A 12,964-nucleotide genomic window follows, 5' to 3' on the forward strand; every position below is an offset into this window, starting at 1 on the left:
AATAAATGCTAAGAAACATTACCAATCCCGAAACACCAGGAAGAAGGCAAAGAAGAGAAGTTTTAAGGGCGAGACATGGTATCTCCCTTTCCCTCTGAAGAGCAACCTAACCCTTCCCCGGCCTCTCTGGACTATTCTAAGACATCTCCCCTCCTTTCCCCTCCTTTGGCCTGTTACAGTACTGAGAAGAGGAAGAGATGACTAGGAGTGGTTAACACCAATAGGTATTTTCACCACTCCATGAATGGTGTCATGTTCCACTAATAAGTTGACTAGAGGTCAGGCAATTGATCTTGTTGACCCACACCTATGGGCCCTTAATACACCTATGGAGTGTAAGAGGTTGGGCTGCACGCCAGAAGGAGAGACCAGAGAGACCTGTGTGCAAGCAGGGAGAGCAGGGGGTGAAACAGGCTGGAGAGAAGCAAGTCAGAGTCAGGACTGGGAGCTGTGTGAGTCCGGAGGAGAGAGACGTCTAGACCAAGTGCGGACTGTGAGAGGATCTGATTCTCTGGCCGAGCTCTGATTGCTGATAGCAACAGCAGGAGGCTGTGCTCCGCCCGAAGCCCACAGCCACCGCTGCAAGCGGGCACGGCGGGGAAAGCTCTCAGTGGCCGATGCGAGGGAGGCTAAGCTTGTGGATCCAGGAGGATCGCAGAAGGAGAACAAGCGATGCTGTAGAGAGCGGTTGTGCTTAACTGGTGAGTGTAATCAAAGGAACACTCTGCCGGAGCGCTCCGCTCATGTTACTGTGTGTTCTGAAATTGCTGAATGAACTGAAATACGAAAACTATGAATGTCAAAAGATCTCAAAGTAATTGAACATAGTATTGTATAGGAAAATGAACATTTTTGAATACCAAGCAAGTAGTGAACACTTGAAAAGGGAAATATTAAGCAAATATTGAATACCGAGCTGAATGAAAACGTTGTGGGCAAAGCTATTATGAAAGGCAAATGGGATAGTGTGCATTTAAAAATGGCGAAATAAGAGTGTAAATGTGAAAGAGCCTAGCAGAAAGGTGGGAAATAAATAAGACACCACAAAGTGAATTGGCAAAGTCAAGGGAACTGTATGAATAACTATCACGTGGCAAGGCCAAAGACTAGCAGAAGTTGTGTGGCACATTGTGGCAAAGCCAGGAGCTAATCAGGTGAAGCTAAGAGAGTGTGATCCAGCACATGAAGCCAAGAGGCCGACAAGGAGAATCTAATTGAATGTGCATCCGTATACAGGGCCAAATATAGAATAACCTGTGTAGGCTGAATAGCCTAGGGTTCCTTGTTGCACAACCTGTGATGTGTGGATCATGTGGTCTGACAACTGCACCTACACCAGGGAACCCTCAATTGTGAAAGCCAAAGTCATTGTGAAACAAGCCAAGAAGGAGCACTGTGAATATACTGTTAATGCAATCCAGAAGGAGTGTCAAGTGGGCTGAAATTGTGTTAAGCATTGAAAGACTGAGACCAGTATCAGTTGTTACGTTGAAGTTTTGGGGAAGGGAACCCTGAGACTTGATGAACTGCAATGTTGTCTTGAGGACAAAGCCTCAAGATGCCTTTTCTTTGGACCTGTGTTTCCTTGACCTTGGGGAAGGGAACTCCAAGGAGCTGTGGAACTGTGTGAACTTGGGAAAGGTAACCTCAAGACTTTTGGGGAACTTTCTTGAACTTGGGGAAGGGGAGCTGAGAATGAGGCTAAGAGTGGTAAGAAGCTTGGAACTTTATTTGATCACTGTTTCTTTTGTTATTGACATCCCTACACATTATTACCTTTAGTTGTGAGGGCAAGTATAGGTTTTGGATAGGAATAGTAGTTATATTCAGGTAGGGTAATCCCACCTTAGCATAAAGTAATTTAGGCATTCAGCCATCCTGACATGTAATTTAATAAACCATTTTGTTTTGAACTTTGAATCTGTTGTCTGTGTCTTACTTCATGATGCATTCACAAATCTCAGACATGACAGCTCACTGTCATTAATACTGAAGGCGAGAGATGGTGGAAGCTGGCAGGAGCTGGCTTCAGGTTGACACAGTTACATATGAAAGGTTGTTGGGTTTCCTGTCTCCTTTGTTAACAAAAGAGCAGGGTGGATCCATGGAGCCTTTGTCCGTTAATCTGGCTGGCCATGGCAGGGGGAACGTCTGCCCCCCCCCCACTTCCTGGAGATGACTTAGTGCACTCCTGGCTGTCACATTCCAACTACATGTGACAGGGCGGACTGTATCTGTAGGCTGTGCCCACCCACAGTATACAGGTCTATGCATTTGTCATGGCGTGAGCACAGGAAAATGTGTGTAGATTAGCCCCACACATTTTCCTGATGTTGGTCTACCATCATTCAATTTAATTAAACATTTCAAAAAAGCCCAGGTGAGCGCACACCCACCGTGCGGATGGTCGAATTCCACACAATAATGTATTTGAAAAATGTAAATAGCCCCTGAGAGTTAATGACTTAATTGGAGCTGTAGACCCTGCTGCTGGTGTAATACAAATGTCTTCACCAGGTCTGCCTTCAGCCACTCAATATATAAGCACTATATGTGCCTTTCACCGAAGTCTGTTAAAAACAAGCATTGGCAAGGCCAACATTTTTGGCTTGTGTATAAGTATTAGGCATTTGTCAGGCACTGCTATTAGATACCCAGGTACTCGCTCCATTTTGCCGCTGCTACCCTCAGCAGGCAGTTAATACCACTACGGCAGTGCCTCGCAAGTGCCCTTCCCATGCCTACACAAAAGCCAAAACTGTTGGCATTGCCAATGGTTGTTTAAAAAAGGGCAATGGACCTTCAGCAATTCTGTGCAAAAGGTCAATTTTCACCATTTTCACTATGTGGTGGAACGGTAAACTGTAAAACATAGGTATGGGTCATTTTGTGGGTGCTTCAATAAAATAAAATGTAAGTACACATTTCCGCTACTTGTATCGCTCCGTTGAATTTTAGTTAGTTTTAGTCAGATGGAGTTGGGAGTAGGATAGGCTTTACGTGTCTGCCAGGGAGGAAGGATAGCTCAGGGGCAACGGGTTTGTCGTGGATCAGGGGCAACGGGTTTGTCGTGGAAGCAAGACAACGCAGTGCAACACAGGTTCAAATCCCGATCCTGCGCTTAGAAAGCACTCAGTTGGTAATAAGCACGTTATAAGAGAACATTTCTAATGATACATTTTTATTCTTGCAATGGATTCCTTTTGAATCCTCCCAAAGTTACCACCTGGTAAAGCAGGCAGATTCTGCAGGAATCCCTTCTGAAGGCCTCCGGAATCATTAACGGCAGGAGGCATTTACACTTTTTCACATACATAGTGGAAAAATGAAGAGTAAATGTGATTTGCGTGTGTTTTACTCTTACATTTTCTCCTAGGTTGTGGAACCGATAGCACCAATGGGACCCTTTGCGCAAAGGGGGAAGTGGGGCCGGTCCCTTCCGCTCAGTGAACACCTTGATGAAAAGAACCCCACTTGTGTCTGCCCGTTAGCTGCATTTTCCAGGTCCTGGTGTAAAAGGTGGCAGTACACTTTGCCTGCCGTTTTCACGGACCTGTGGGATTCTCCATCATTTAGAGTGGAGGAGCGGGATGGACCGCTCATGCCCGCCTAGTCAGGATTGCGGCTGCACGTATTTTCATGCGGGGTTCCTATGTGACCCGCCTGCATGTTGCACGTGGTAAAGGTAGGCAGATTCCTACTCGCGCCCTGCAATCGTTAATTGAGATGAGGGGGCGGGGAATGGGGGCGGATTTACACTTTTACCAAACGTAGTGTAAAAGGTAAGTGAAAGGGCTATTTCTCCTGCGTGGTGCACTTTACTTTTACACTATGTGGTGGGAAAGTTACAAATTGCATGGCGGGGGCCTCTTGCAACCGGAAGTGGCCCCCTCCTTGCAATTAGGGTGTCTTATTAAACCTGTGATTAAATGAGGCAGTTAGTGTGTGGATTTCACCTCATAGAAAAAAGCCTTGCAATGAGTGCCCATTCCTGGATGTCCACAGAGACGTGCCCATGTGGTTGAAGAAAACGTCAATCCGCCCGCACCCCCGTGAGGCCACGTTACATTAAAAAAAAAGAAGCATTCAGCTGCAGCGCCCGCCTCAACATTTCAGGGGGTGCTGGATGGCACCTTTGAAAGCTGGTAGTGAGTGGGCCCATGAAACCGAGTGTGCTGCTGGCGGCCCCCCCAAGCCCAGGAGGCTGAATAGACATTGGGCCTTCCATTGGCCCATTAGATGCATCTTTCACCCCAACTCACAGGCTATTTAGTTAAGCAAAGCAAGGCTGATTATTGTAGATGTGGGCCTTCTGAAAGCTGTTAACCCTTTAAGGTCTACTGATATTGCCTGGTCAGGCTTTTGAGCTCTGTATTGCCTCAGTCACATTAATGACTCTTTACAAATTCAGTAGCTACACTGCTCTCTGAGATGAGAAATTTGACAGACTCTTGCCGTTGGAGCACTGGGCTGGGTGTCACAGCAGAGCGATGCCATCAGCCTCAAAGTGGGAGAGCATTAGCCCTCCCAAGCGCAAGGCTTCCAACGCCCATGAGTACATGTCATTTATTATGATGGATGTTGGGCAAGTCCGAATTATCTACATCTCTAGGGCCCAAAGGCAAGCCACAGTTTACCACATGGTCCTGTGTCCCAAAGGCAAGCCACCGCAATGTGACTGTGCCACTGGGTCACCAGTTTTCCACATGGTCCTATGTCCCAAAGGCAAGCCGCCGCAAGGGGACTGTGCCACTGGGTCACCAGTTAACCACAGGGTCCTATGTCCCAAAGGCAAGCCGCCGCAATGTGACTGTGCCACTGGGTCACCAGTTAACCACATGGTCCTATATCCCAAAGGCAAGCCACCACAAGGTGACTATGCCACGGGGTCACCAGTTAACCACAGGGTCCTATGTCCCAATGGCAAGCTGCCGCAAGGTGACTGTGCCACGGGGTCACCAGTTTACCACAGGGTCCTATGTCCCAAAGGCAAGCTGCCGCAAGGTGACTGTGCCACTGGGTCACCAGTCAACCACAGGGTCCTATGTCCTAAAGGCAAGCCACCGCAAGGTGACTATGCCACGGGATCACCAGTTAACCACAGGGTCCTATGTCCCAATGACAAGCCGCCGCAAGGTGACTGTGCCACGGGGTCACCAGTTTACCACAGGGTCCTATGTCCCAAAGGCAAGCCGCCGCAAAGTGACTGTGCCACGGGGTTACTAGTTTACCACAGGGTCCTATGTCCCAAAGGCAAGCCGCCGCAAGGTGACTGTGCCACGGGGTCACCAGTTAACCACAGGGTCCTATGTCCCAAAGGCAAGCCGCCGTAAGGTGAATGTGCCACGGGGTCACCAGTGAACCACAGGGTCCTATGTCCCAAAGGCAAGCCACAGCAAGGTGACTGTGCCACGGGGTCACCAGTTTACCACAGGGTCCTATGTCCCAAAGGCAAGCCGCCGCAAGGTGACTGTGCCACGGGGTCACCAGTGAACCACAGGGTCCTATGTCCCAAAGGCAAGCCACAGCAAGGTGACTGTGCCACGGGGTCACCGGTTTACCACAGGGTCCTATGTCCCAAAGGCAAGCCGCCGCAAGGTGACTGTGCCACGGGGTCACCAGTGAACCACAGGGTCCTATGTCCCAAAGGCAAGCCACAGCAAGGTGACTGTGCCACGGGGTCACCAGTTTACCACAGGGTCCTATGTCCCAAAGGCAAGCCGCCGCAAGGTGACTGTGCCACTGGGTCACCAGTTTACCACATGGTCCTATGTCCCAAAGGCAAGCCGCCGCAATGTGACTGTGCCACTGGGTCAGCAGTTTACCACATGGTCCTATGTCCCAAAGGCAAGCCGCCGCAAGGTGACTGTGCCACGGCATCACCAGTTAACCACAGGGTCCTACGTCGCACTGTTGCAAGGTGTTTTTTCAGCCAACGATTTGTGGCTGAAAAAAGCCAACGAAATATGTATTTCTTTTTATTTGGGGGGTTCCCCCAATCTCCCTCTACCCAGTTGTTTTACTACTTATTCCCCACACCCCACCCTACTCCTTATATCCCTTTACCCTGCCCATATTATTCAATGAGCTTTTTCAGCAAAAAATCAACAGCAAAAAAGTCTGCAAAGAAAACTCTGGCAATGATTGAACGTCGTACCAGCCACAGCCACTGTAAGGTGAACAGGCAACTGTCAGGGTTTGCATGTACATTCAATTTAAACAAATGGGTGACATACCTTGCAGCTCTCACAGGTCAACAAGCCGTAGTGGTACCCCGAAACCCTGTCCCCACATATCGGGCATCTCTCGCTCGAGTCCTCTCCCGAGGCCTCTTTCATCTCAGGCGCTGCAAAAAAACAGAAGTGTATTAGCAAGAATGCACACGTGCAGATGGAAGTCATGCACGCCTGGAAGGGAGACATCTGAGTGTCGGTGTCCACGTGTGGAATTAGGCATCTGATTGCTTCTATGCATGCATGAGGGATTGTGTTCATATGTGGCGGGACGAAATCTGAGTGTTGGTGGTCATATGTAGGGGCGCTGTCTATTTATGTTTGGGTTTTTATGGTGTGGATTTAGCTCGGAAGCAACGGGCCACTGTACAAAGTAATTTGGTGTTAACAGAAATCAGTGCAAGGGGACGTTACAGGTTATAGAAGCTTACATATATGATGTTCCTATTGCACATGAGACTTCAAACATGTAATAACATATATGACAGCAGATCCAGCTGCTCGCCAGCCTCCAGCACCTGATTCTTCTGGCACTCTCTCCTAGAAGGCTTCCATGTATAGAAGTGTGCCATCCTGGGGTTCTGCACACACATGCAATGTAGTCACTGGAAAGCTGGGTATCATGAAGATGTAGGGGGTAGGTGGGGGGGGCAGAAGTGGTAGGATACAACAATATACCACATTATAGGTATGGGATATGTCCAGGAGTGGCAGGTCCTAAGTGACCCCAGTTATTCCCTAAAGATCAGGGTTTGGAGCTCCCCACTGAACGGCAGGAAGATTGGAGTGGTCCTGATTGAAGCCGGGACGTTGTTCCAGTAGGCCGGGGCATAGCAAGAGAAGGCCCGTCTTCTGGTGTTCTTTCTGTGTGCCCGTCTCTATTCTGAAGCCTCAGAATAGTCGCGTTCCTTGAGAAGTGTGTGCCACATGAGCCCAGGTGTTTTCTGGCTAGGCAGGCTGGCGCTCAGGCTGTAGTTGCTTTGTATGTGATGCAGGCGGTTTCTGGTTTCTAAAGACTATCCTGGCATGGGGGAGATGTGGCCACATTTCATAGCTCCACGGAGCAGTGGCGTGTTGATGGGCCCTAAGGGGGCCAGTTATGTGGCCAGGATGCCGATAAGGAGGGTTTTCCCTCTGTGGAGGTGTGGAGGTATCTGGGCTTGGACTGTGGTTCTAAAATCCTCAGGGCTGTAGGAAAGGTTTCATCTTATAGAGGAGTGCAAGTTGATGCCAGGAGGTTTGGTAGTTTGTGTTTATATGTTGCCGGGAGAGACTGCTGTCAATAATGAACTTGAGTGATTTGACACCTGGGGTCTACAGAGGTGCAAATCCATCAATTTACATATCATTCAGCCCCCTCCCCAAATACCCTCCTGTTTAGATGGATGACCTAGATAAAGCTAAGCGTGTGTCTACATTTGTGTGGGGACATGTAAAAGTGTGTGTTCATGTGTGGAGGCAAGAAATGTTAGTGTTTATGTAGAAGAGACATCTAAGTATTTGTATACATGTCTGGAGGGGAGACATCTTAGTGTTTGTGTTCATGTGTGGAGAGGAGACATCTAAATTCGTGTGAATATGTCACAATGAGAGACCTCTTAGTGTTTGTGTTCATGTGTGGAGAGGAGATATCTAAATGTGTGTGCACGTGTCCGGAGGGAGACACATCTCAGTGAAAGGATGGTACACATCTGAGTGTGTGTGTGCGCATGTGTGGAGACAGCACCAAATCACACCTGTGAAGGATGATGCCCTCTTGGGTGCTCTCTCTAGCACACCCAAGGACCCTAGGAAGCACAGCAAAGGCCCTACCACTTGACCAATTCATCAACAAAAAAGAAAGGGAACCTGAGTGCTGACCTATCAGTGATCAGAAACCTTTGGGGCAATTCCCAGATATTCTTACATCTACAACCACAATCAACATTCTCCTTACCTTAGAATAATAGGACTCACTATTCACTGTAGCACACATTTGCCTAAGAGTCCTTAATGCATCATTTGCAAAACATTCAATTTCAGAACATACAGAAATGTGTTTTTTACTTCTAACAATATGATCCAACTATACATCAGAAATAAAAATCAAGCAGTACTCAGAACGACCAACCATATCAATTCCTAATCATCACAGATGATCCTTTCCATCCATCACAAATGATAATGATAATGATGTGTTATTTATATAGCGCCTTAATCCAAAGAGCTTTACAAATGATCAATTCACTTCTCCCTAGATCCTTTGCAGAACACAAAATGGGGGAAATGAGGCCCAATCAGTAACGTTCTTCTTTTTGGAGAAACATCACAGTCATTGGATCACTGATCTCTTATGTCTTCAATTGATGATGAAGATATGAGTTTTCTAGATTGAACGATTTACAAAACAAATCGGGCTTTTCGGAAAAATAGTTAGCATAAAACCCCAGACAAAAAAGCCCTTCTGGATTGCAATGCGTTTCCCCCTAAAGTGTGAAGAAGAATATTCTGAACGCCCAATTTCGCAGCCTTCCTAGGAGCAGCACAGTTAAATCTAATCTGACGTTAAGAGCGAGGCAGAGTCGCTATCAGAGAAACCGAAACAACCGGGTGACGCGATAAACGAGTAAAGAAATGTAAAGAACGATTATCAAATAATAACAAAAGGAATAATTACCAAACATAGCAAATAGGAGAATATGTTTGTTAGTAAATATAGCTCAGGAAAAATTGGAAAATTTTAAAGAGCCGTAGAAGCAAAATTAACATGCATTATTTGGCGTATAAAGAATACAGGCCGAACTTTAAGAAAGAGACTCATTAGTGATGTCTTGCAACCCCGCCCCACTGAAGCAAATCTCACTGGCCCAGAAAGGTGCCCACACGGCTTCCAAAGTGGGTTGTCCACTCCCTGGATGGTTCTTAGGTGCTGAGCTGGTGCAGGTGGCCTGTCAATGGATTACTAGGGCCAGTTGTGAGAATGCCCTGCTCCTTCTTGTATACACACCCCAAGTTAGCATTAGCCGAAACAATGACTCACCCAGTTGGAGCAACCAGTAGACTCAGGTAGTCTAGTCAGCAATAGCCTTGATGGAATGATGGATTGCTTATGTCTCTTCGACACCCATCAGGGATTGCCCTTTCTTCCAGGACAACGATGGAATGCACGCAAAATAAAAAAAATAGACAGGGGTCTCCATGAGTCTCTCCCGGCTCAAGCTTCACGACTGACCTGGTGACAACCGAACGGGCAAGGAGCAAGGAGTGGCTCGGGGAGATTACCGTGCTCTGGCGGGCACACACTGAAATTCAAACCCCACAGAAATGAAGCCATAAACATAAAAGAGGGGACTTACTGTTGGTACAATGCATCTTAGTAAACTATAATGTAATATTTCTAAAGTACGTAACAGTAATCCATGGTTGCGTCTAAACTATTCAGTTTCTGGTAATTTGGTAGATAGATAGACAGATAGATATATTGGGATATATATATATGTACGGGGATTATGGGTGGAGGAGAAGGGGGCATGGGGAAACCCCATCAAAAGGACACAAACTTGATCTACCAGAAGTAGAAACTAAATTGCCACAAACAAACGTTTAGAGATGAAACCACATAGCAAAGTATTTAATGGTACAGTTTAACACCATTGATTTGCAACCCACTCACCTAGGCTCATCCTATAAGGCTGTAGGGACTTGAGCCACTTAAATGGTGAGGGTCAGAGTTATTGCATTAAAAAAAGGCTCATGGGTGTCACTCATTCCTGATCATTGTCCGACGGTTCGTGAAAGGAATCTCAGTCCTTGCAAAGTCAATATCTTCCTCAGGAAATATAATACCTTCCCAAAACATACTTCCCGCCTCCCTCAAAGGATTTTCTCTCATTTCTCCCAACAGAACTCAAATAAGGTGCATTATAATTTCACGTATTCCTTAACATTGGGCTTTCTCATTGCAGCGGAATCTCAGTTCTCATCATTGGCCTCCTTTTCTGCAGAGGAGTCTCACTCCCATATCACTGTCCTCACTCACAAGCATAGCCCCAATCTTCCCCACCAAAGTGCTCTCAAGCAACTCACTCTTACTCCCCTCTGAGCTCACATCGCTGACCTCTTACGCATTAATGGAGTCTCACTCACTTTTCAGCAATGATCTCCTACACTTTGACAAGGTCTCCCATCTTCCCACAATGCTATGTTACCTTATGTGGCATTTGGAGAGCACTCGGCTGCCATGGGTATGGCCTTGTGGAGCTGAGGGCTGTCTGGAACTCTGGTTCCAGAGGACCGTGATCCGGCATTACACGCAGCAGTGACAATTGCATTAGCAGAGAATACAGGAAACGTTTAACCGCAGTATGAAGATGTTGACTATCGGGCATGAGTTCATCCATTCTCAAACTTGATGCTTATCTCCAAGCAAGTTGTGGTATCATGCACACAAGTGGGCCTGATGCCGCTGTGAGAATGTTGGATGCAATGTGGAATGTGTGCTGCTGGAGATTGCGGGAGGGACTGTTGGTCAGGACTTCAGTATGGGACCGTGTGAGGAGAAGATGCATGCTCCCTGTGTTCTGATCTAGGCCTTCATCTGTAACTGAAGAATAAAGTGAATTTCCTGTTTTGTACTTACTGTGTCCTACTTGCTTGCTGAGTCCTAGTCCCCATGCTGAATGCTTCATAAGTTAAGGATTGGATGTCCTCTCGTCCAGGTGGATCAAGAAGTGGGAGTCATGCATAAATAGTTAGAATGGACAGCAAAGGATTTCAGGAGAAAGGTGCATGGCAGTAGCCAAGGGGTGAGAGTAGAGCACTCTGGGACCCCTTTGCCTAATGATGTGTAGTAGAGAACTGGTTCCCCATAATTTGGCCACAAGTTATTGTTGTCCCTGGTTCCTTGAGGATTGATGTCAGCCAAGCAAGAGCTGTTGCAGCAATCCCCATGGATTCCCCTAGTCTTTGCAGGAGGATGTTGTGATCTACAGTGTCATAAGCTGCTTAAAGGACCAATAGGATGAGAGCTGCAGGGTGTTTATCATCCAATGACTTTAGCAATTCGTCAAGATGTTAAGGCGGGTAGACCCTCTGCCTCGGGTGGATCTGAATCCTGGCTGTCGATCCTAGTATTGAGTGTGGCCCCACTGTTATTTTTGCTGTTTTGTGCTTTTGCTCCTAGATACTCCCACTGTGTGATTTTCCCGAGGTGTTTCCCACTGTGTTTTGTTCAGAGGTTCGCCAAGGTCACCTTGCTCCTAGGTTTTCCCCGGTTAAGCACCTACACAGCAACATGATATGATTATTTAAGCGCCCATTGGATACTCGCCTGCCTGCTCACACGAAACCCACTCAAATTCATCTGTCCACCTTGTACTACACGCAACAACTAAGTCACTCACCCAGAGCAATTCAACACCTCTCCTAATACACGCCAATAGCTTCTGAATGCCACATCCCTCCTACCAACTTGTATAACACAGTTCCACACCATGCATCTTTGCTCCATGGGCACACAAAGCTCTCTTCTGGATACAGGGACCTCAAGAGCCCTCTTTATAAAACACCTAAAAAACACACCTGCACACAGTGCTTTTGTACTGCATGCACCAACACAGCAATACAATGTCTCCTCTATGCCTACTTACCAAACCCAACCTGCTTTTCTTCTATGTCTTAAAGCCCCAAGAGACCATACAAATGGCAGTGGTGAATGGCAAGAAGCCCAATAACATAACACGACTGTATTCCTCTATTTGGGCTGAAGCTATGTTTTCTAGTGCTGCCTTAAACGGCGGGCTGAGGATTGTGCAGAGGTTTGGTAGGACTATTCAGGGCTTCTACAGGAAAGGGGTGACCTTAGCCTTTTTGAGAGCCCGGGATAGCTCCTGATAGTGAGGGAGCCCATTGCAAAGGCTGGTTAATGGAGAGCCTTATCGGTTCCGTTCATTGGTAGAAGTGTACCGAAATAAATAGTGGTCTGGGTAGGGGAGAGGATAGGCGGAAGCATAGTACAGCATGTGACAAGTTTATTCGGCCAGGACATTCCAGTAGTCTAAGTGACTAGTAACTACGGCTCCTATCAAAACTTTACACTTGCACAAAGACATGAATGGACAAATCCTCTGTAGAGGATGCTGAATATGGTAGTAAAAAGTACAGGAAAGGTAAACAGAAAAAAATAAAAGCAGTGGTAAACTGCTCCCAGCATTCCCACTCCCTTCGATCACTGGTTCCTTCGATTCTTCAGGGAGATAGCAGGGCAAGGCTAGAGTCACCAGTGGACGCTTTGAGTGTTCTATCTGTTTCAGCTTGGCTCTAGGGATATCTGTGTGAAGGATGTGAAGTTAGAGGTTTCTGTTGATAGTGTCAAGTCATTTGTGTTGCTCTGCTGTGAGGCCACCTTCTTCCTGATGTCTTATATACTGTTGGAGAAGAAAGTTGTTATATCATCTGGCTATTGGGAGAATTAAGGTTGGTTTGCTTGCAATCAGTGGGGCTAATTAGCATGCTGAGCATTTTGAATAGCTTTAAGTTTTTGTTTTTGGTCACTACAATTGTGCTGGTAAGTGTTCTTTTTTCGTTCTCCAGTTGGTTTTTTGATATTCTCAAACATGAATCTTGCATGAAGTTTTGTCAGACTGCCACTGGGCAGTAGAGGTGCGCAGTATAAGTCAACATGACATTACAAAGAAAGGTCAGTGATAATGTGATCCCCTCTACAAAGAACGAACACGGCCAAATAACCTGTT

The 12,964-nt window shown here is 46.8% G+C and overlaps 1 protein-coding gene across 1 annotated transcript in view; it reads right to left on the reverse strand.

Moving 5' to 3' along the window:
* Positions 1-12,964, reverse strand: part of LOC138581965 (nuclear receptor subfamily 5 group A member 2-like) — a 241,506-nt gene that overhangs the window by 213,178 nt on the left and 15,364 nt on the right. Inside the window, exon 2 of the mRNA XM_069652876.1 lies at positions 6,237-6,346. Coding sequence (XP_069508977.1) covers positions 6,237-6,346 — 110 coding nt within the window. The remainder of the gene's footprint in view (positions 1-6,236; positions 6,347-12,964) is intronic.

The sequence above is a fragment of the Ambystoma mexicanum genome, chromosome 3q (genome assembly GCF_040938575.1).
Source record: "Ambystoma mexicanum isolate Mex_15411 chromosome 3q, UKY_AmexF1_1, whole genome shotgun sequence".
NCBI lineage: Eukaryota > Metazoa > Chordata > Amphibia > Caudata > Ambystomatidae > Ambystoma > Ambystoma mexicanum.